The following is a 25,869-nucleotide window of genomic DNA, read 5'->3' as shown; positions in this document are numbered from 1 at the left end:
GAGAGAGAGAGAGAGAGAGAGAGAGAGAGAGAGATGCTCTTTGATCATACCTGTCTGCTAACATTCCATTGAGCGGGGCCCCTACAAATGTCCCAAACATGTACATGCTCTGATAGGTCGCTCTGAGATACTCGTTGGTGCAGACTAAATCAAACTGTAATAAGAATTATCGAATGATTTAGATGAGATTAGTAATATTGACAAGGATAGTAACATTACTGACAGTAATATGTTAATCAATAACAATAGTAACAAATAAGATACACATCAAGAAGTTTTAGAGCTCCTTTTATAGTTATCTTAATTACTAGTGTACCAAAGCCGTAAAGAGTGACAGCAAAATCTATATAAATTTCCCAGTTGCATAGTATTACACCGCACTTGGAAAACACCATGCATATCTTATACATTACTTAACTATGCATAGCGTTTTCTGAATGTTAATCATCGTAGGTTGATAATTAGTTAATGGGAAAAATTATTCCTTGTCCTGACGTCATGAATTAATGAGAACAATTGTCAGTATAATCAATGACGATAAATTTCAATATAGTATAGGTAGATGGAGAACGCTGGCCAGAAACATCGACCCCACATTGAAGTGGGAAAAGATGCAGACAAAGAAGAAGAAGAAGAAGAAGAAGAAGAAGAGCACAAATGCTCCACTCGACAATGATTGGCAATAGTAGTTGTAAATCAATTATATTATGGGAAAGACATCACGACCGTTTTAAATCTTTATTCATTCACAATTGGAAATTATTTCCTTATGGCAATGCAAAGACATTTTTCGCTTTGGCCAGCTTCATATCGAAATTTTGACCTCTCATTTTCACAGAATATATTTTTTTTCCATTTCAATAATTCAATGTTGATCATTCAAACATGTCACTTGGCATAACCAAGAAATATATTCATAGTTTTCTTTGTTTTAATCATAATTGCTTGTATAAATAGTCAGAAACTATTCAACATTAGAAAGACATTTTATCATAACTTTGTATGGATTTGAAAACATTATGTTTCTGATATCATCATTACTCTAACACAAAAGAACAATTACTTCTCTTTCCTTTATCATGACATACCATATACACACTGGTTAGCCACTCAATCACACTTTCATTAGTGTACCACAATATATATATATATATATATATATATATATATATATATATATACATATATATATATATCATATATATGTAAATATATATGTATGAATATATATATATATACACATATGTAAATATATATATATATATATATATATATATATATATATATACATACATGAAAAACAACCTGCAAAATTAAAAAATAAGGAAAAAACTTGAATGACGATAGCACTAGCTTTTATCATGTTTTTCCCTACAAGTTCTGATGCATTTTCTATGACTATGATAACCGCCGTAATTTCTAACCATATGCATATATATATATATATATATATATATATATATATATATATATATATATATATATTTCAAATAAGCCATATATATTAATACATTAAAGTCTGGATTCTCTTAACGACCTCGGGATCAGAGCCCCAGGCGGAATCACCCAAAGACTATAGTATAAGACCGGCCGGGATTTGAACCCTGGTCCAGGATACCTGTATGCCAGTGACCACTCAGCCGGTTTGATACTATAGTCTTTGGGTGATTCCGCCTGGGGCTCTGATCCCGAGGTCGTTAAGAGAATCCAGACTTTAATGTATTAATACATATGGCTTATTTGAAATATGAAAAACACGTTTAAATGTGAGAAAATTTATCATATATATATATATATATATATACTATATATACATACATACATATATATATATATATATGTGTGTGTGTGTGTGTGTGTCTGTCACTACCAACTTGCTAATACGTTACCTCTGAAGTTATTGTATTGGTGTACGTAGAGTTATCGTACACCCAGCTTCCACATACGTGCGGCACGAATCCTTCGCCGTTATCCATGCTTTTGGCCAGGAATTGACACTGGTTTCTGAAAGGTGATGGGAAGGATATATTACAAACAAAATATCATTTAAAGGTTAGATAGTGTTCCCATCTTGCAAGTTCGGTATACTTCCTTCTCATGAGATGGGTAACTTTCTTCTTGCTCTATACTGAAGCATTGATTAATATATTCCATATAATCATCAACTATTCAATTAATTGATCATTTAAATTGGAGAAATCTTGACTGAATTCTGAGCTATTGGAGCAAATATTTTGATTTTTAACCAAACGACAGCTTCGTTACTTTAAAGAATAATTTCACATATTTTCTTTTATCCTTTAAATTAACAAAGTTGAGATTAAAGTATATATTCTAAAATCTATATATCTAGTAAAATTATAATTAGAAAGCATTTAGATATTCAATTTTATTTAAAATATACATACTTACAACTAAAAGGTGATGTAACTTTAAGGGTACTCGAATCTTATTTAAACGTAGCTATGTAATAACCTACTTACTTCAATATGCACGCACGTATACACACTCACACACACACATATACATATATATATATAATATAAATATATATATATATATATATATATATAAATATATTTATATATATATATATATATATATACATATATACATATATATATACATATATACATACAAATGAATAAATATATATATATATATATATATATATATATATATATATATATATATATATACATGAGTGTGTATGTATTTGTATATATGCATATATACTAATATATACAATATATATAAAGACACAACACAGAGATAAAAACACACCTCATATATCGTTAAAGGCTACAGAATGTGGGTCTCCCGAGATTTATTCTTCTTAGTTTATGAAGCGAATTTAAGCAATGGAGATACATGAAAAGTTCTATGAACCTGGGCCATATGGCAAAGGAAATGTATCAAGTCGGATCGACGTAAGAATTTGGGCAGATTTATCTTCTGTCACTTACGAAATCGCGATATGCTTCGTTATTTGTGGTCGAGGATGACTGAGAATAAGTGTCTGAATTAATTCTCACTGATAAATCGAAATGAATAATTTCCCTTTACTATTGTAGTTTTTGTTTTAAGCACGCCAATCCATTAAAAAGTATTTTAAAGACAAATAATTCACTAGAGACAAAATAAGAGAGAGAGAGAGAGAGAGAGAGAGAGAGAGAGAGAGAGAGAGAGAGAGAGAGACAAAAACAAGGAAGTCCCTGAATGAGACAAACGCCATGAGGAAAGGGGGGGGGGGGAGGGGCCGGGGTCGGCGCTCCAACTAGAACTGGGTGAGCGACCAATTTTATTTTTGTGCGAAGCGAACTTCCCAGGGATTAGGAAAGACAGTTTAAATTGGATCGATATGTAAGAGATTAAAACGGTCTAAGCTGGCTGTTGCAAAGACACCTTGCATCATGGGGAATTCTTCCCCTATTTTGTAAACAACAGAAGGTGACGCTGTAATCTTAATCTGGTGTCATTCGAACTCAAGGAATGTTGAACGGTTGGTTTAACGTTGAAATTAAAGATGAATTGAGAATACGAAGGTGATATTCTTTCACTATTATTTGGTGAGAACTATCTTATAATCTGAATAACGTAAATATATCCTACTAGTGTACGCGACCCGTTAAAATTACGGCTAAATATTTAAACAGATATGTACACACACAGAATTAACTCTTCCCAGCCCCTCCCTTTTCTTAACTACAAACCCTCTCACTAGGGTATGACTACTCCCTCTTCTCCCTACCCGAGGGACGGGGAGACACTTGCTCTTTATTATAAAGGGGAGATTCTGATAAGGTGTACTTAATTGTAATGGGCAAGATGTAGTAGGCAATATCATTCCAAAATAGTATAATTTTATAACTAGCAAGAGATGGTGAGAATATAGAGGTGGCAATAATATAAATCCATCAGTTGAGCTATTAACATTTAATGATAAAGAAAAAACGTGAAATATAGCAGAGGAAAAGGAGTGACACAATATATTCTTGTACTAAAGAAGATATTCGGGGGACAAAACGTTATACAGAAGTGACTGTTCATTCCGAAATCCAATAAATTTCAAACACATCTAAATATTAAATCCATTTTATTCAAATACTGTAAAGGTAAAAACATTCTGAATCTAGAAAAGGATAACAGCAAAAGAAGGACTACACACACAGATATATATATATATATATATATATATATATATATATATATATATATACACATATATATATATATATATATATATATATATATACATATATGCATGCAAGCGTCTTTCTTATACTTTAAGTCCTGTTAGGAAGTTACTCTTAACGCCTAATCTACCGTGGGACGCGGGCTATTCTTCACAGCATGGCAATCGTACAGGAATTACTTTTTCGAGAATAATGTGTCATTTCTAAATCAGAATTATATTATTCAAGGTCTATTCTATTCAGCTAATCTGATTTTCAGTCCAAAAAGTCTTTTTTTCAGGACTCCGCAGTAAAATCCTGGACAGCTATTTCTACAGTAAATCTTGCAAATTTTTATATTGAATACACTTACTAGGTACAGATAATTATAGATGCATAGAGAATTTTTTCAATTACAGAAACCTTCAATTAAATAGCATCTGTACTAACTACTCCCGTTCCATCGCCCTGTCTCCATTCATTAGGAGCTCGGTTAACTAACGTACAGTTAACTAGTTTAAGAATGAGCAAGGAAGCATGAACGTTTGGCATTTAATTGTATATTCTATCTCTTTTCCTTCTTTAGTCTTTCTTCTGAGCACTGCTTGTATCTTGTATCTAAATCAGGTGCCTCATTACGAACGTCAACCAAGCGTCAGCTACTCTCGAGGGCTGCGAGTGATCTTGAAACTTGGACAGTGCCAAAAGTCAGGCACTCATAAGGTGGACGATGAATTCACTTCGGACTGTCAATCAGCCAATCATGTCGTCTAGTCTTGAAATAGATGAAGTACTTCCACATACACTGAATCTATCACAGTGCCAGGTTTCTTGGTCTTAGGGCCAGGAGGCTGTCGCGGTAAATGACCTAGCGTGCCTTGTTCTTATGTAGGAAAGGCTGTCTAAGATGTAATATGGTTTTAAAAACAATCTAATTTCCTTAACAAACAAAAGAAAAAAAATCAATCAATCTTTAGTTCAAGTAAGGGACATTCAGCTTTAAAACGCAAATGCCTTCAGATTTATTAATATTCACGTAGATATTAAAATCACAAACAATGAATGTGGCAGTGACTTCTTTTTGGGTTCTTCACACATACAAAAATAGACATACACACACACACACACACACACACACACACACATATATATATATATATATATATGTGTGTGTGTGTGTGTGTGTGTGTGTGTGTGTGTGTAAAAGTATGCCCAATAAAGAATAAAAAATTTTTTCTATGAAGTTCACCTCTTTTTGTTTCTTCTATTTTCTTAATCACGCGAAAATAGTCACTGAAACTTGGACCACCCAAAAGGAGGAAAAGGAGTTGAGCCACAGTTGACGACCATTTCACTTTACAGTTTGGCACTAAATGATTTTTCGCATACTGTCAACGCGCATTTTATTACATAGCGTTTTTATCACCATTTGTCATTCGAATTACCCGAGAGAGAGAGAGAGAGAGAAAACATGGTGCTACTCTCCTCAGACTTAGCTCCGGAGGGCTGGCAAATGTTAGTGTAAAAGAAAGATGTAATGATTTTATATTACATACATGCGTCCATTCTTAAGATTAAAATGTGTTAGCATTCAGATTCAGAAATGTGAACTCGCTTAACCGGATATTTAAGTACATTAATTGCACCATAAACTGATGCATACACAATCACTATCAGTTCAAAATAAACTTATTGCAAGAATTATTGATAACTATTGCAATATCTGAGTTAGGTAATTGTCCCATAATCTAAAGGCAAAATTAAAATCCACTATATCTAACGAAACAAATCATCTCATTATATAAGAAAAATATATTCCAATTTCAATATAATTTTAAAATTTACGTAAAACAAAAGTATGCTAGAGTCGGCTATTTACTTTTAACATGAAAATGATGTTCAACCAACAAAACGCAAGAATGAATAATAAACCATTGTAATCCAAAGATACATAGAGATTTAATATTTCTCTTATAAATCGGTTACATCTTAAATCCTATCAAACTGTTTTGTTTCGTTTTACAGAGGTAATTCAAGAGTACGTAATATACAGTATTACATGTAATAGGGCACAATCTTCCAAATTTCTTAATTCAGTTCAGGCTTTTGTGTCATCGTACTGCTGTTATTTAAAACAGAAGTTCTCTTGCTTGAAGGGCACATTATTCTATCTTATTTCTCTTCCTCTTGTTTGTTTTTATTTTGGTCTTGTTTTTAAAGCTTTTATAGTTTTTATATGAAACATCTATTCTATGGTTGTTGCTTTTCTTAAAATATCTTATTTCAATTGTTCCTTTACTTCTCTCGTAGTTTATTTATTTTCTAGTTTCTTTTCACTGTTGGCGCCTTTGGGCTTTTAGCGTCTTACTTTTCCAACTAGGGTTGTAGCTTAGATAAAAATCTTAACATTTCTGAAGAATCAGATATAATTCCAGTGTAAGAGCTATGTTATGTTCTATCAAGGTATTCTAATGCCAGAGGAAAAAAAAATCTAACCAACGTAAAAAATATGCCCAAAAATAATATTTTTCTTTAATTAGTTGTAAAATCTGCAGATAAAAATTCCTTAAATTTTACGAACTGGTCCATTTTCTAGTCTATTAATTTGGACCTCTTAAAATTAACTTTGGTTTAGAACTAGAATTTTTTTTTCAAAATTACTGGAAAAAAGAATCAGTTTAATTCGTTTCATGGATTTATATGAATATTACTTAACAGTTACAATGATATTCCTAGCAAACGAATAACAACCACATTACATTCTACTTCCTTTAAGGATATTAGCACTGTACTACGACAGTACCAGATATTGTTTATGGTAAAGCAAACTAACATTTTCTTTTACATTACAGGAGAAATACGACAAACAATACTAATTACTACAACTATATTATAACCATTGCGTCTAGTAATACTACTGTATATCTTTAAAACTTACAAAATACACAATTGGTCTACTACTACTTATTTTTTCTTTCTTATAACACTTATGAAACATCCTCCAACTACTACGACATCATTATTAATTCTTATAACACTCTTGACGCTACCTCTACAACTACTACTACTACTACTACTACTACTACTACTACTACTACTACTACTACTACAGACTAAAATTCTTCCATGCTATATAACCCACGAAACTACGATTACTATAACTAATACACCTACTCTTACTACCATCGTATTTCATGTAATTCACTCTCTTTTACATCGCAAACATCATGCAACATTTGTCTCACGTGTCATTCCAAATGGTTCCGTCTCTTTCGTTGATAACCGTGGAGGTGACAGTATAGCCTTCCTCGGGTGGGTGACAGGTGTATTCCACCTTGGGCGCTAGAAAGGCACCCGCTAACGTATGTGGCACTAGGTGCATGTTCCCTGTAAAGAGATGGATGCATATATTGACTCTGAGTGGATGGTGAATGGAAGGCTTTGATAAGTATCATTATTATCAAACTGATTATTAATAAAGAATATACGTATCATTTACAAATACGGTGCCACTGAATTTTAGTATTATTGATATATATATATATATATATATATATATATATATATATATATATATATATATGTGTGTGTGTGTGTGTGTGTGAGTGTATGCATGTGTGTATGTGTAAGTCTAACTTACGTATATTGTGCGTATATGCGAATATGAACATTTGTAACAATTAGATCGATGTAAATAAGTGTGCACAAATAAATGATATATATATATATATATATATATAGTGTGTGTGTGTGTGTGTGTGTGTTTGCGTGTTGGGTAAAATTACACAAGAGCGTAAAGATAGTACAGTAATGTGCTTACAGTAGGCCACGGCGAAAAAACACAGGTAATTCCATTTCCCGGTTCCTAGTTGAGCCAGGAGCTCGTCGAACTTACTGCTGCTCATCTTTCTTCGCCTCCATTCGCCTCCTGGGAACAAGGAAAATATAATAACAATATGAAAATGAATTTATATATATATATATATATATATATATATATATATATATATATATATATATATATATACATATATATATATATATATATATATATATATATATATATATATATAGGTAATTGTTTACAAGACCACGCTCTCCATTTACTCCCAAATTATGCAGTCCTGCAGCTCTCCTCTTTTGTATAGTAATTAGGGGTTCTTTAAATGTTGGGAAAGAAAAAATGGCAAGATATGTTGGGGAAGGGGTTATAAAAAGAAAATAGCTCGGTTTCGTCAATAAACGACTTGGAACTGACATGTCAACATAGTCAACCAAACAGAATTCGTGATGCCAGCGTATATTAACAGACGTTCGTGATGCCAGCGTATATTTGATATATTGTATATTCAAAATATACTTAATCAAAAATTGAGAGATTACTCAAAAGTGTCACTATTTGTAAATTGCATATTTTATGGACACTTTTGAGTAGTTAATCCATTTTTAATTAAGTATATTTTGAATATACAGTATATCAAATGTACGCTGGCATCACGAACGTCTGTTAATATACGTTGGCATCACGAATTCTGTTTGGTTGACTATGTTGATATGTCAGTTCCAAGTCGTTTATTGATGAAACTGAGCTATTTTCTTTTTATAATCCCTTCCCCAACATATCTTGCCATTTTTTGCTTTCCCAACATTTAAAGAACCTCCTAATTACTATACAAGAAGAGGAGAGCTGCAGGACTGCATAATTTGGGAGTAAATGGAGAGCGTGGTCTTGTAAACAACTACCTACATATATATATATATATATATATATATATATATATCTTTTCTTCTTTTCATAACTTCATCAATTATATCATAATCTTGTTTTATGGTTTTTGAGAGTCAAAAGTTATCTCTGATCTAAGTAAACCTAGACTTGATACTTGACCATAAGTTATAGGTTTAGCTGTCATCTTCCTCATCCTTATCATTAATAATATTATGAGTGATTAATAAACACTATAACATATAATAATAATAATAATAATAATAATAATAATAATAAAAAAATAATAATAATAATAATAATAATAATAATAATAATAATAATAATCCCCCTCCTCCGACCACATTGATGAACTTTGCAGGCCCTTCGAGGAGTGCAGTTTCCTTAGATTTCTGCTGAAGCATCAAAAGATATATATATATATATATATATATATATATATATATATATACCATAACCAGATAAAATATAAATCAATTTTGACCATAATATCTGTAATGTTTTCTGAACTCTGCCATCTTATATTGGCATAAAGATTCCTGTAGTTCAATTACTACTAAAAAAACCTTCTTTCTATTGTCTATACAGAAAATTTGTGAATGAAAAATAAAATAGTTTTATTTTGATTACCCTCCGGAAATAAAGCTCATAATTTGGGCAATGTGGCTTAAGTGACAATACATTGCCATAATAATAATAACAACAATAATAATAATAATAATAATAATAATTAGTATTATTATTATGATTATTATTATTATTATTATTATTATTAATAGTTTTGAACAAAGAGCGTGTTGTGATTACTGCGAGATTAGTAGACGTTTTTAAAAATTAATTACGAAGATAGCTTTTCTTTCTTCATTTCATAACATTCTAAGAAACGGACAAGATTCCCTCATCCCTTAAAATGAAATGCCACATAGAAATGACCTTGGTATTATTTCGAAATTTACAAACACACACTACACACACACAGACACACACACAATAATAACAAAAAAAAAAAGGTAATAATAACGACCAGCATGCCTCCTCGTACTGCAAGATCCTGTTTCCACTGGAGTTGTCACGACTTTTAAATGCAGTTTTTGCCTCTTTGCTGTTCCTGTCTACTAAACCACGCGATCTTACTATGTTTCTATTTAAAAAGAGGAAGATTTGGCTTATTTATCCTATAACTAATTAAGTAGAAGTAAAAACAGAAACTGAATAAAATCCGGCCCTTCTCGCACAATGGCTGACAGAGACACGACATGTTTAGGAGGTTTCTTTTTTGACCAGTGTGAACACAGTCTCGTCTTCCTGAAGACATACAGCTTTCGAAGTAAACACCATTTCCCATTTATGTTAAAATCGAGTGAATAATGGCGCACCATCTCAAACAGGAAAGAGAAATTCCTCCTGCATCACGGTGGCCACAACGAATGATTATTTCTGGGAATAAATTCGCATATACTGCAAACCCTTGCACCCGACGCTTCCCACCCTCCAACAAAAACATCACGACTTAGTCACACGCGACGAACCTTCTCCGGCGAGGAAAGAGGGTGGAGACGTTCTCTCTAAGATGAAACAAGAGACCTCTTTACCTAAATATAAGACGGATAACAAAGAAACGGAGGATGAGCACTTACGTAAAAGATTTTTTTTTTTTTTTTTTTTTTTTTTTAGTTTATACAGCTTTATTAGAACGCTTCCGGCCTTCCACCGACAGGTGCTGTCTCGATTCGAAGGTATTTCCTTTTCCTGTTTTGTGTTGCCGTTTGTCTTCTCTTTACTAACATTACAGAAACAACACAAACTTAAAATCAAAATTTAAACATACAATAGTTTAATGAAGAAAAAATTATAATTGTTTCGTCGCCGACCAGTAAACCGGATATCTGGAAACCTGTGTCCTTTTGTCAGTGCGCTACGAAAAAATCTAACGTAGGACCTCACTAGTAGGAAAATGAATAAGTAGATAAAAAAAAAAAACAAGGAAATTTGACGAATACAGCTCCAGGTACGGGCTAGAACTGCCCTATTCTACTACTTAACTTCCCAGTTATGTTATTTCCTCACATGTAAAAATTTCGTGCATACTATTCCCGTTACACTATCGTGCCTCGGGGAATTTTTTATACCCTACTTCTGTCTCTCATAGAACGCTAAATACAATTTGTGGAAACAGATTGGAAATTATTCCTGTTTCCCCTTTGCATTCATTGAAGTTTCTTGAATATGAATTGGAAATAAAAATGGGTAAATGTGGTTATTATAAAACTACTTAAACATATTGCAGCCTACAGCAGATTCTCTACGTGAAAATAGGTAGAATGTATGGATGTATATAAGAACGCTTTACATATTCTCAAAATTTATATTGAACTTATCATATTTAATTTAGGAAAAGTATTGTCTTGATATCTATACTCCTCACAATAATAATAATAATAATAATAATAATAATAATAATAAATAAGGTAATAGTTTATAACACCACGCTCTCCATTTACTTCAAAATAATGCAATCCTGCAGTTTTCATCTTCTTGCACAGTAATTAGGTGGTTATTTAAATTCTGGGAAAGCAATAATTAGCAAGATATGTTGAGGAAGGGGAAAGGGGTTATAAAAAGAAAATAACTCGGTTTCCTCACTAAACCACTTGGAACTGACATGTCAACACAGTCAACCAAACAGAATTCGTGATGCCAGCGTACATAAACAGAAGTCCGTGATGCCAGCGTACATTTGATATACTGTATATTCAAAATATACTTAATCAAAAATTGAGTGATTACTCAAAAGTGTCACTATTTGTAAATTGCATATTTTATGGACACTTTTGAGTAATCAATCCATTTTTAACTAAGCATATTTTGAATATACAGTATATCAAATGTACGCTGGCATCACGGACTTCTGTTTATGTACGCTGGCATCACGAATTCTGTTTGGTTGACTGTGTTGACATGTCAGTTCCAAGTGGTTTAGTGAGGAAACCGAGTTATTTTCTTTTTATAACCCCTTTCCCCTTCCTCAACATATCTTGCTAATTATTGCTTTCCCAGAATTTAAATAACCACCTAATTACTGTGCAAGAAGATGAAAACTGCAGGATTGCATTATTTTGAAGTAAATGGAGAGCGTGGTGTTGTAAACTATTACCATAAATAATAATAACAATATTAATAATAATAATGATAATAAATAATAATAATAACAACAACAACAACAACAATAATAATAATAATAATAATAATAACAACAACAATAATACCAATAACAATTATTATATTACAATGCAGATGATATATATCATAATGCAATATAAACAAAATTAATAAAAGATATAATAAACATGTAAATGCTCTGTTATATAAAGCATGTTTGTAGATATATAGAAACGCGTGTAAATAGCATTCCAGACATGTTGATGCAAATATTACTTTGATTTCATATTATACAAACTGTAAAAAAAAAAATCTTCCTCTTAGTATGAAAAAGTAATTTTATTGGTCAAAACTCATTTCAGAAATAAGATGTTAATTTGGATCACTAGAGAGTTCCATTCATAAAAAGCAAACTCTCTCTCTCTCTCTCTCTCTCTCTCTCTCTCTCTCTCTCTCTCTCTCTCTCTCTCTCTCTCACGTATTTGTATATACTTATTTATTGATAATTTATGACTATTTGGATTTCTATTTAAAGCTCATTTTACCTATGACTGTCTACTTTTATACATAGTTTCAAATAGTTTCCTATGGTATTTATATTGTTGCTATTTTTAATGATTTTGATATTCTTAACCTATACCAAGTTTTATGTATGACTTAAATTCAAATGTTTTATACTGATATGGCTACTTATGTAGAATACCCAATGTACAATTGGAAATAAAGGATTATTATTATTATTATTTATTATCTCTCTCTCTCTCTCTCTACTTTTTTGTCACTAATGAACAAAGAACAAAGAACGAAAAACATCCGTTGCGTTGGCACCATTGCCATAGTAGAGATGTTGGGCGGGTGATTAATATAAGGTAATAATATTGTGTACTGAGTTAATATTCATATTAGACTTACTTACAATGAAAGAGAGAGAGAGAGAGAGAGAGAGAGAGAGAGAGAGAGAGAGAGAGAGAGAGAGAGAGAGAGAGAGCACACGTTATACACAAGTAGTTGATTTTAGTTTTCTCGTGAAATTCAAATTAGAAATCAATCAATGTTAAACGTAAGGGATGAAGAAAGAGCTATTATAAAATAGCATGAAGCAAATATAAAAACATTTAAATTAATATTGAAACCAATTCCGCTGAGTGTCCAAAAACATCAACAATGGATTGCCCGTTTCCGTTAACTCTCGCCGCCTCCACTACATTTCATTCAGATTCCATTCGACCAGTTACATCTTCCTAATTTCACTGTTTACATAATTTTCTATTTGTGAATGCAATATCTCTCTCTCTCTCTCTCTCTCTCTCTCTCTCTCTCATCTCTTTACAGATTCATTCTCTTACGGGCTGTCCAACGACAAGAGCCCGTGTCATGCTATATGCATGGCAATATACGAACGAACGAACGAACGATCTCTCTCTCTCTCTCTCTCTCTCTCTCTCTCTCTCTCTCTCTCTCAATTCTCCCCATCGCCAGCAGCAGCAGATCTGTTGTTCCTCGATCATTTCTGAGGACGTTCCTGCAGTTCCTGCAGAAGATGAAAGAATTTCAGATGCCGATGTTCCTACCTCCCCATTACTTTCCACTCAACTTCTAGATCTCTTTCTTCTTGGGGAGAAAGAGAGAGACTAGTAGTTAGATTCTTGTTGAATGTTACTTGAGGTTCTTTGGCGGTCGATGCTTACTAAGACAGTCATTAAAGATGAAGGAAAATTCCTCTTGCTCCTTCGTTCCGCCATCTTTATCCTCAAATCTTTCAAACCGAAGGAAGGATTTACTCTTTTGAAGCTCTGTGGAAGAACATATCCCTCTTTCTCTTGATTCGAGAATGTTTTCGTTATTTCTGAAGATTTTCCATTGAATTCTACAATCTTCAATTTCTGTACCGTTGTAGCCTTTATTTATTAATACATATACAGTATATTTATATATATATATGTATATATATATATATATATATATATATATATGTATATATATATATATATGTATATATATATATATATATATATATATATATATGTGTGTGTGTGTGTGTAAATCATCAGCTGTAATTAGTCCACTGCAGGAAAAAGTCCTCCGGCTTTTCCACATCAGAGAGCTACACATTCATCTTCCTGGAATGGGTTCAAGCGACATTTTTTTTTTTTTTCAAAGCACCCGTTCGTCGCTGGGTATTCAGTATTTAGTAAAAATGACTTATTACGCTCGTGTTGTTGTTAGTGGAAATTGTGGATCAGCGGATGGTTCTCATCGTTCTGGTGTTATTATGTGTTATATTAAAATGCCATTGTTAGCGATAACAATGAGTTATTTAGTTGAATTAGGCGAGGAAATTAAAGCATGCAGGAATGGACCACTTCTGCAAGGAAATTTCTCGGAATCGCAGGACTTTTCGAAACAGTGTTTATTCAGTCATATCTGCAGGAATTTCGTTATCGGTAGGACACAAGTAGGAATAATGGAGGAATGTGAGTGGAAAGATGCAGGCGAAATAAGCTACTGGGAAAACCCAGCTACAAATCACTGTTCTCCGTCCTGCCAGATGCGTACGGCGGATATGGATTCTGTAATCGTCGCAGATGAGACGATTGAAATCCAACGAAAGTTACTGGCCCTGGAAAATAACAAAATGGAACTGATAAAGGATAGAGACTGGGGGAGACCGGGATTTGAACCTTCAGCGTCAAGATTTGTTACTGGAAGTATGGAAGAAGGCGAAATAATGAATATCAAAGTACTATCAAGAGTCAAAAGAACAGACACAATTAACGAGGTGAAGGTGGAAAGAGAGACTCCAAGAGCCGATGACAGTCTATTCGAACCAAGGAAGAATGAAGATCAACTGAGGACGGACTTGCGCAGAAAACCAAGGTTAGGGAGCGAAATACAATCAACTGACAAATTCGAGGCGCTTTCTTCATCTCGACTGGAAACTGGAAAACTAACCACAGATCAAGTAGTAATGGATAGTGATAAACTCAGGAAGACAAAAGCCGAAATAATAGAAAGAGAAACGAAAAACTATGAAAACAAGAAAGAAAACTCTACTAAAATGGAGATACCAAAACCAGGAACGGATTCCCACAAAACCATCGTGAATAGCGAATTGGTTCATCAAACAAAAGATTTGAAAATCGAAAAAAAGTTTGAGAAAACCGGTTGGGATGCAAAGATAAGTGATATTGAAAAAGAAATAGAAAAACTTAAAGGATACAGGACTATTTCCATTGAAGTTAAAAAGCAAAGGCAAAAAAGAATAGAAGATTTAGAAAAAGAGCTGATAAAGCTAAAGAGACATAGACTCCAAGAACTGAAACAAAAAGAAACAAGAGAGAAAAAGAACAAAGAAGAGAACAAATCTGGATGCCATGATAAAAAGCTAGCAGAATTCGCTAAAAGAGTAAAGGGTAATCTTCAAAAGAGGTTTAAACCCAAAGAAAAGTCTGCTGAGAAACCGGTTTGTGTTAGAAAGTTAAGTGATATTGAGAGGGAAATCGAACAACTTAGAGGATACAGGACTATTTCCATTGAAGTTAAAAAGCAAAGGGAAAAGCGGATAGAGGATTTGGAAAAAGAAAGATTAGACCTAATGAGACAAGGTCTTGAAGAAAGGAGAAAGAATAAAGACCAAAGGATAAAAGAAAAGAATAGCGAAGGAGATATAAATGTAACGGAGAATCCGGAAGAGAATAGGATTAGAAAGGAAAAAACAAAGGGAAATAAGATGAAAAGATATTTGAAGGGAGTCATGAAAAAGTTAAAAAATAGCTACCAAGAACTGGATAGTGATAAAATATCAGAGGAAACGAAAGGCAAGAATGAGGTTAAGATACCATATCATAAATTAGAATCATCTAACAGTATCTCTTCGTTAGAAAATGGCAAAAGGAAGAAAGAGAAAAAATCTGAATACCACAACATCAAAACAGCAGACTCCGCAAACAGAGTAACGGGTAATCTTCTCAAACTGTTTAAACCTAAAAGAAAGTCTGCTGAGAAACCGCTTAGTGTTAAAAAGATAAGTGATATTGAGAAAGAAATCGAACTACTTAGAGGATACAGGACTATTTCCATTGAAGTTAAAAAGCAAAGGGAAAAAAGGATAGAAGATCTAGAAGATCAACTGATAAATCTAAAGAGACAAAGACTCCAAGGATTGAAACAAGAAGAAATTGAAGAGAGAAAGGACAACCATGAGAAAGAAGAGAACAAATCTGGATGCCATGATAAAAAGCTAGCAGAATTCGCTAAAAGAGTAAAGGGTAATCTTCAAAAGAGGTTTAAACCCAAAGAAAAGTCTGCTGAGAAACCGGTTTGTGTTAGAAAGTTAAGTGATATTGAGAGGGAAATCGAACAACTTAGAGGATACAGGACTATTTCCATTGAAGTTAAAAAGCAAAGGGAAAAGCGGATAGAGGATTTGGAAAAAGAAAGATTAGACCTAATGAGACAAGGTCTTGAAGAAAGGAGAAAGAATAAAGACCAAAGGATAAAAGAAAAGAATAGCGAAGGAGATATAAATGTAACGGAGAATCCGGAAGAGGATAGGATTAGAAAGGAAAAAACAAAGGGAAATAAGATGAAAAGATATTTGAAGGGAGTCATGAAAAAGTTAAAAAATAGCTACCAAGAACTGGATAGTGATAAAATATCAGAGGAAACGAAAGGCAAGAATGAGGTTAAGATACCATATCATAAATTAGAATCATCTAACAGTATCTCTTCGTTAGAAAATGGCAAAAGGAAGAAAGAGAAAAAATCTGAATACCACAACATCAAAACAGCAGACTCCGCAAACAGAGTAACGGGTAATCTTCTCAAACTGTTTAAACCTAAAAGAAAGTCTGCTGAGAAACCGCTTAGTGTTAAAAAGATAAGTGATATTGAGAAAGAAATCGAACTACTTAGAGGATACAGGACTATTTCCATTGAAGTTAAAAAGCAAAGGGAAAAAAGGATAGAAGATCTAGAAGATCAACTGATAAATCTAAAGAGACAAAGACTCCAAGGATTGAAACAAGAAGAAATTGAAGAGAGAAAGGACAACCATGAGAAAGAAGAGAACAAATCTGGATGCCATGATAAAAAGCTAGCAGAATTCGCTAAAAGAGTAAAGGGTAATCTTCAAAAGAGGTTTAAACCCAAAGAAAAGTCTGCTGAGAAACCGGTTTGTGTTAGAAAGTTAAGTGATATTGAGAGGGAAATCGAACAACTTAGAGGATACAGGACTATTTCCATTGAAGTTAAAAAGCAAAGGGAAAAGCGGATAGAGGATTTGGAAAAAGAAAGATTAGACCTAATGAGACAAGGTCTTGAAGAAAGGAGAAAGAATAAAGACCAAAGGATAAAAGAAAAAAAAGAAGAGAAGGGCATTAAAGAAGTAAGGAAAGAACACAAACACAAGGATAAAAACGAAGGAGATATAATTGTAACGGAGACTCCGGAAGAGGATAAGAATAGAGAGAAAGAAACAAAGGGAAATAAGGAGTACGAAGACAAGGAAAAAAGGCAAGCAAAATCTGATGAAAGTGATGTAAACAGTGTTATAATTTCTCAAAGTGAAAAGAATAAAAATTCATGGAAGGAGTTTAAGATAGCCGGTTGGGAAAGAAGGATAAGAGATATTGAGAAAGATATAGAGACTCTTTTGGGAACCAGGGCAGTTCCCTTAGAGATGAAGGAGCAAGTAATGAAATATTTGGAAGGAGAAATTAAAAAGATGAGAATGAAAATCCAAGAACAGAGAGGTGATAAGATATCAGAGGAAATACAAGAACAGAGAAAAGAAAAATATACACAGAAAAAATGGAAAATTTGGAAATTAGTAAAAAAGAAAATCAATGGCCATGATATCACGGAAGACGAGAAAAAACACTTTGGTGAAACTGAGGTACCTGAACCTGATTTCCACAAAAGTGTCATTAATAGCGTAGTAAATCCTCAAAGTGAACACAGTAAGCCCAGAAGCGAGGAGAGTAAGGCAGCCGTTAGAGGAAAAATCATAAGAGATATTGAGGAAGAAATCGCAGCCCTTTGGGGAGCTCCGACAATTCACTTTTATTTTAAAAAACAAATCATAACATATTTGGAAGGAGAAATAAAAAAGCTAAAAAATGGCAACCAAGAACTGGATAGTGATAAAATATCAGAGGAAACGAAAGGCAAGAATGAGGTTAAGATACCATATCATAAATTAGAATCATCTAACAGTATCTCTTCGTTAGAAAATGGCAAAAGGAAGAAAGAGAAAAAATCTGAATACCACAACATCAAAACAGCAGACTCCGCAAACAGAGTAACGGGTAATCTTCTCAAACTGTTTAAACCTAAAAGAAAGTCTGCTGAGAAACCGCTTAGTGTTAAAAAGATAAGTGATATTGAGAAAGAAATCGAACTACTTAGAGGATACAGGACTATTTCCATTGAAGTTAAAAAGCAAAGGGAAAAAAGGATAGAAGATCTAGAAGATCAACTGATAAATCTAAAGAGACAAAGACTCCAAGGATTGAAACAAGAAGAAATTGAAGAGAGAAAGGACAACCATGAGAAAGAAGAGAACAAATCTGGATGCCATGATAAAAAGCTAGCAGAATTCGCTAAAAGAGTAAAGGGTAATCTTCAAAAGAGGTTTAAACCCAAAGAAAAGTCTGCTGAGAAACCGGTTTGTGTTAGAAAGTTAAGTGATATTGAGAGGGAAATCGAACAACTTAGAGGATACAGGACTATTTCCATTGAAGTTAAAAAGCAAAGGGAAAAGCGGATAGAGGATTTGGAAAAAGAAAGATTAGACCTAATGAGACAAGGTCTTGAAGAAAGGAGAAAGAATAAAGACCAAAGGATAAAAGAAAAGAATAGCGAAGGAGATATAAATGTAACGGAGAATCCGGAAGAGAATAGGATTAGAAAGGAAAAAACAAAGGGAAATAAGATGAAAAGATATTTGAAGGGAGTCATGAAAAAGTTAAAAAATAGCTACCAAGAACTGGATAGTGATAAAATATCAGAGGAAACGAAAGGCAAGAATGAGGTTAAGATACCATATCATAAATTAGAATCATCTAACAGTATCTCTTCGTTAGAAAATGGCAAAAGGAAGAAAGAGAAAAAATCTGAATACCACAACATCAAAACAGCAGACTCCGCAAACAGAGTAACGGGTAATCTTCTCAAACTGTTTAAACCTAAAAGAAAGTCTGCTGAGAAACCGCTTAGTGTTAAAAAGATAAGTGATATTGAGAAAGAAATCGAACTACTTAGAGGATACAGGACTATTTCCATTGAAGTTAAAAAGCAAAGGGAAAAAAGGATAGAAGATCTAGAAGATCAACTGATAAATCTAAAGAGACAAAGACTCCAAGGATTGAAACAAGAAGAAATTGAAGGGAGAAAGGACAACCATGAGAAAGAAGAGAACAAATCTGGATGCCATGATAAAAAGCTAGCAGAATTCGCTAAAAGAGTAAAGGGTAATCTTCAAAAGAGGTTTAAACCCAAAGAAAAGTCTGCTGAGAAACCGGTTTGTGTTAGAAAGTTAAGTGATATTGAGAGGGAAATCGAACAACTTAGAGGATACAGGACTATTTCCATTGAAGTTAAAAAGCAAAGGGAAAAGCGGATAGAGGATTTGGAAAAAGAAAGATTAGACCTAATGAGACAAGGTCTTGAAGAAAGGAGAAAGAATAAAGACCAAAGGATAAAAGAAAAGAATAGCGAAGGAGATATAAATGTAACGGAGAATCCGGAAGAGAATAGGATTAGAAAGGAAAAAACAAAGGGAAATAAGATGAAAAGATATTTGAAGGGAGTCATGAAAAAGTTAAAAAATAGCTACCAAGAACTGGATAGTGATAAAATATCAGAGGAAACGAAAGGCAAGAATGAGGTTAAGATACCATATCATAAATTAGAATCATCTAACAGTATCTCTTCGTTAGAAAATGGCAAAAGGAAGAAAGAGAAAAAATCTGAATACCACAACATCAAAACAGCAGACTCCGCAAACAGAGTAACGGGTAATCTTCTCAAACTGTTTAAACCTAAAAGAAAGTCTGCTGAGAAACCGCTTAGTGTTAAAAAGATAAGTGATATTGAGAAAGAAATCGAACTACTTAGAGGATACAGGACTATTTCCATTGAAGTTAAAAAGCAAAGGGAAAAAAGGATAGAAGATCTAGAAGATCAACTGATAAATCTAAAGAGACAAAGACTCCAAGGATTGAAACAAGAAGAAATTGAAGAGAGAAAGGACAACCATGAGAAAGAAGAGAACAAATCTGGATGCCATGATAAAAAGCTAGCAGAATTCGCTAAAAGAGTAAAGGGTAATCTTCAAAAGAGGTTTAAACCCAAAGAAAAGTCTGCTGAGAAACCGGTTTGTGTTAGAAAGTTAAGTGATATTGAGAGGGAAATCGAACAACTTAGAGGATACAGGACTATTTCCATTGAAGTTAAAAAGCAAAGGGAAAAGCGGATAGAGGATTTGGAAAAAGAAAGATTAGACCTAATGAGACAAGGTCTTGAAGAAAGGAGAAAGAATAAAGACCAAAGGATAAAAGAAAAGAATAGCGAAGGAGATATAAATGTAACGGAGAATCCGGAAGAGGATAGGATTAGAAAGGAAAAAACAAAGGGAAATAAGATGAAAAGATATTTGAAGGGAGTCATGAAAAAGTTAAAAAATAGCTACCAAGAACTGGATAGTGATAAAATATCAGAGGAAACGAAAGGCAAGAATGAGGTTAAGATACCATATCATAAATTAGAATCATCTAACAGTATCTCTTCGTTAGAAAATGGCAAAAGGAAGAAAGAGAAAAAATCTGAATACCACAACATCAAAACAGCAGACTCCGCAAACAGAGTAACGGGTAATCTTCTCAAACTGTTTAAACCTAAAAGAAAGTCTGCTGAGAAACCGCTTAGTGTTAAAAAGATAAGTGATATTGAGAAAGAAATCGAACTACTTAGAGGATACAGGACTATTTCCATTGAAGTTAAAAAGCAAAGGGAAAAAAGGATAGAAGATCTAGAAGATCAACTGATAAATCTAAAGAGACAAAGACTCCAAGGATTGAAACAAGAAGAAATTGAAGAGAGAAAGGACAACCATGAGAAAGAAGAGAACAAATCTGGATGCCATGATAAAAAGCTAGCAGAATTCGCTAAAAGAGTAAAGGGTAATCTTCAAAAGAGGTTTAAACCCAAAGAAAAGTCTGCTGAGAAACCGGTTTGTGTTAGAAAGTTAAGTGATATTGAGAGGGAAATCGAACAACTTAGAGGATACAGGACTATTTCCATTGAAGTTAAAAAGCAAAGGGAAAAGCGGATAGAGGATTTGAAAAAAGAAAGATTAGACCTAATGAGACAAGGTCTTGAAAAACGGAGAAAGGACAAAGAACTAAAGGATAAAGGAACAGAAAGAAACAAAGAAATTAAAGTAGGAAAGGAAGATTAAGAACGTAAGAGTAACAACGTAAGAGATATAAATCCAACAAACTCCCGAAGAAGATAAGAATAGAGAGAAATACAGGGAAATAATGAATACGGAAGTTCAAATAAAACGCAAGCAAAATCTGTTAAAAGTGTCGTAAACAGTGTTATAATTTCTCAAAGTGAAATGAATGAGATGACATGGGATGAGTTGGAAATCGACGGTTGTCTCTTGATGAAGATTTGCCTGTACCAAATCTTTCTCAAGGTGTCAATTGTCCATTTCCTAGATCCCTTCTTTCATATATACGTATAAATGTATATCTCTGGGAATAATCTAGGAGATTTGTTTCATATAGGAAAAAGTTACAACTTTTTTCTGGTATGCATTGTCTCTTGATGAAGATTTGCTTGTACCAAATCTTTGTCAAGGTGTCAATTGTCCATTTTCTAGATCCATTCTTTTAGATAGACGTATGAATGTATATCTATGGGAATCTAGAAGATTTGTCTTATATAGAAAAAAGGAACAACTTTTTTCTGTTATGCATTGTCTCTTGATGAAGATTTGCTTGTACCAAATCTTTGTCAAGGTGTCAACTGCCCATTTTCTAGATACATTCTTTTAGATATACGTATGTATGTATATCTATGGGAATAATCTAGAAGATTTGTTTTATATAGAAAAAATGAACAACTGTTTTCTGGTATGCATTGTCTCTTGATGAAGATTTGCTTGTACCAAATCTTTGTCAAGGTGTCAATTGTCCATTTTCTAGATCCATTCTTTTAGATATACGTATGAATGTATATCTATGGGAATATTCTAGAAGATTTGTCTTATATAGAAAAAAGGAACAATTTTTTTCTGGTATGCATTGTCTCTTGATGAAGATTTGCTTGTACCAAATCTTTGTCAAGGTGTCAATTGTCCATTTTCTAGATCCATTCTTTTAGATATACGTATGAATGTATATCTATGGGAATAATCTAGAAGATTTGTCTAATGTAGGAAAAAGGAACAATTTTTTTTCTGGTATGCATTGTCTCTTGATGAAGATTTGCTTGTACCAAATCTTTGTCAAGGTGTCAATTGTCCATTTTCTAGATCCATTCTTTTATATATACGTATGAATGTATACCTATGGGAATAATCTAGAAGATTTGTCTTATATAGAAAAAAGGAACAACTTTTTTCTGGTATGCATTGTCTCTTGATGAAGATTTGCTTGTACCAAATCTTTGTCAAGGTGTCAACTGCCCATTTTCTAGATCCATTCTTTTAGATATACGTATGAATGTATATCTATGGGAATAATCTAGAAGATTTGTCTTATATAGAAAAAAGGAACAACTTTTTTCTGGTATGTATTGTCTCTTGATGAAGATTTGCTTGTACCAAATCTTTGTCAAGGTGTCAATTGTCCATTTTCTAGATCCATTCTTTTAGATATACGTATGAATGTATATCTAGGGGAATAATCTAGAAGATTTGTTTTATATAGAAAAAAGGAACAACTTTTTTCTGGTATGCATTGTCTCTTGATGAAGATTTGCTTGTACCAAATCTTTGTCAAGGTAATTGTCCATTTTCTAGATCCATTCTTTTAGATATACGTATGAATGTGTATCTATGGGAATAATCTAGAAGATTTGTTTTATATAGAAAAAAGGAACAACTTTTTTCTGGTATGCATTGTCTCTTGATGAAGATTTGCTTGTACCAAATCTTTGTCAAGGTGTCAATTGTCCATTTTCTAGATCCATTCTCTTAGATATACGTATGAATGTATATCTATGGGAATAATCTAGAAGATTTGTTTTATATAGAAAAGAGGAACAACTTTTTTTCTGGTCTGCATTGTCTCTTGATGAAGACTTGCCTGTACCAAATCTTTGTCAAGGTGTCAACTGCCCATTTTCTAGATCCATTCTTTTGGATATAGGTATGAATGTATATCTATGGGAATAATCTAGAAGATTTGTTTTATATAGAAAAAAGGAACAACTTTTTTCTGGTATGCATTGTCTCTTGATGAAGATTTGCTTGTACCAAATCTTTGTCAAGGTGTCAATTGTCCATTTTCTAGATCCATTCTTTTAGATATACGTATGAATGTATATCTATGGGAATAATCTAGAAGATTTGTTTTATATAGAAAAAAGGAACAACTTTTTTTCTGGTATGCATTGTCTCTTGATGAAGATTTGCCTGTACCAAATCTTTGTCAAGGTGTCAACTGCCCATTTTCTAGATCCATTCTTTTAGATATACGTATGAATGTATATCTATGGGAAAAATCTAGAAGATTTGTTTTATATAGAAAAAAGGAACAACTTTTTTTCTGGTATGCATTTTCTCTTGATGAAGATTTGCTTGTACCAAATCTTTGTCAAGGTGTCAATTGTCCATTTTCTAGATCCATTCTTTTAGATATACGTATGAATGTATATCTATGGGATTAATCTAGAAGATTTGTTTTATATAGAAAAAAGGAACAACTTTTTTTCTGGTATGCATTGTCTCTTGATGAAGATTTGCCTCTACCAAATCTTTGTCAAGGTGTCAACTGCCCATTTTCTAAATCCATTCTTTTAGATATACGTATGAATGTATATCTATGGGAATAATCTAGAAGATTTGTTTTATATAGAAAAAAGGAACAACTTTTTTTCTGGTATGCATTGTCTCTTGATGAAGATTTGCTTGTACCAAATCTTTGTCAAGGTGTCAATGTCCATTTTCTAGATCCATTCTTTTAGATATACGTATGAATGTATATCTATGGGAATAATCTAGAAGATTTGTTTTATATAGAAAAAAGGAACAACTTTTTTCTGGTATGCATTGTCTCTTGATGAAGATTTGCTTGTACCAAATCTTTGTCAAGGTGTCAATTGTCCATTTTCTAGATCCATTCTTTTAGATATACGTATGAATGTATATCTATGGGAATAATCTAGAAGATTTGTTTTATATAGAAAAAAGGAACAACTTTTTTTCTGGTATGCATTGTCTCTTGATGAAGATTTGCTTGTACCAAATCTTTGTCAAGGTGTCAATTGTCCATTTTCTAGATCCATTCTTTTAGATATACGTATGAATGTATATCTATGGGAATAATCTAGAAGATTTGTTTTATATAGAAAAAAGGAACAACTTTTTTCTGGTATGCATTGTCTCTTGATGAAGATTTGCTTGTACCAAATCTTTGTCAAGGTGTCAATTGTCCATTTTCTAGATCCATTCTTTTAGATATACGTATGAATGTATATCTATGGGAATAATCTAGAAGATTTGTTTTATATAGAAAAAAGGAACAACTTTTTTCTGGTATGCATTGTCTCTTGATGAAGATTTGCTTGTACCAAATCTTTGTCAAGGTGTCAATTGTCCATTTTCTAGATCCATTCTTTTAGATATACGTATGAATGTATATCTATGGGAATAATCTAGAAGAATTGTTTTATATAGAAAAAAGGAACAACTTTTTTCTGGTATGCATTGTCTCTTGATGAAGATTTGCTTGTACCAAATCTTTGTCAAGGTGTCAATTGTCCATTTTCTAGATCCATTCTTTTAGATATACGTATGAATGTATATCTATGGGAATAATCTAGAAGAATTGTTTTATATAGAAAAAAGGAACAACTTTTTTCTGGTATGCATTGTCTCTTGATGAAGATTTGCTTGTACCAAATCTTTGTCAAGGTGTCAATTGTCCATTTTCTAGATCCATTCTTTTAGATATACGTATGAATGTATATCTATGGGAATAATCTAGAAGATTTGTTTTATATAGAAAAAAGGAACAACTTTTTTTCTGGTATGCATTGTCTCTTGATGAAGATTTGCTTGTACCAAATCTTTGTCAAGGTGTCAATTGTCCATTTTCTAGATCCATTCTTTTAGATATACGTATGTATGTATATCTATGGGAATAATCTAGATGATTTGTTTTATATAGAAAAAAGGAAAACTTTTTTTTTCTGCTATGCATTGTCTCTTGATGAAGATTTGCCTGTACCAAATCTTTGTCAAGGTGTCAACTGCCCATTTTCTAGATCCATTCTTTTAGATATACGTATGAATGTATATCTATGGGAATAATCTAGAAGATTTGTTTTATATAAAAAAAAAAGGAACAACTTTTTTCTGGTATGCATTGTCTCTTGATGAAGATTTGCTTGTACCAAATCTTTGTCAAGGTGTCAATTGTCCATTTTCTAGATCCATTCTTTTAGATATACGTAAGAATGTATATCTATGGGAATAATCTAAAAGATTTGTTTTATATAGAAAAATGAATAACTTTTTTTCTGGTATGCATTGTCTCTTGATGAAGATTTGCCTGTACCAAATCTTTGTCAAGG

General features: G+C 32.8%; 2 protein-coding genes across 5 annotated transcripts in view; one reads left to right on the top strand and one right to left on the bottom strand.

Moving 5' to 3' along the window:
- LOC137638765 (organic cation transporter protein-like) overlaps positions 1 to 25,869 on the bottom strand; it is a 77,418-nt gene that overhangs the window by 14,589 nt on the left and 36,960 nt on the right. For all 4 annotated transcript variants that reach the window (XM_068371117.1, XM_068371115.1, XM_068371118.1 and 1 more), the window contains exons 2-5: positions 7,996 to 8,103; positions 7,421 to 7,562; positions 1,890 to 2,004; positions 51 to 154 (exon numbers count right to left, since the gene is read on the bottom strand). In XM_068371117.1, coding sequence (XP_068227218.1) covers positions 51 to 154; positions 1,890 to 2,004; positions 7,421 to 7,562; positions 7,996 to 8,080 — 446 coding nt within the window. In that variant the 5' untranslated portion in view covers positions 8,081 to 8,103. The remainder of the gene's footprint in view (positions 1 to 50; positions 155 to 1,889; positions 2,005 to 7,420; positions 7,563 to 7,995; positions 8,104 to 25,869) is intronic.
- LOC137635307 (trichohyalin-like) lies at positions 14,258 to 21,520 on the top strand. Its single transcript, XM_068367779.1, has one exon. It carries the CDS (start codon positions 14,258 to 14,260, stop codon positions 21,518 to 21,520), a length of 7,263 nt encoding a protein of 2,420 aa, XP_068223880.1.

Source organism: Palaemon carinicauda, chromosome 3, assembly GCF_036898095.1.
Source record: "Palaemon carinicauda isolate YSFRI2023 chromosome 3, ASM3689809v2, whole genome shotgun sequence".
NCBI lineage: Eukaryota > Metazoa > Arthropoda > Malacostraca > Decapoda > Palaemonidae > Palaemon > Palaemon carinicauda.
The sequence above is the reverse complement of the archived record's forward strand: the minus strand, read 5'-3'. Positions and strand labels throughout refer to the sequence as shown.

What these genes read in the sequence shown, in the direction of transcription:
- LOC137635307 (XM_068367779.1), top strand. Translation starts at nt 14,258, where the DNA reads ATGACTTATTACGCTCGTGTTGTTGTTAGTGGAAATTGTGGATCAGCG.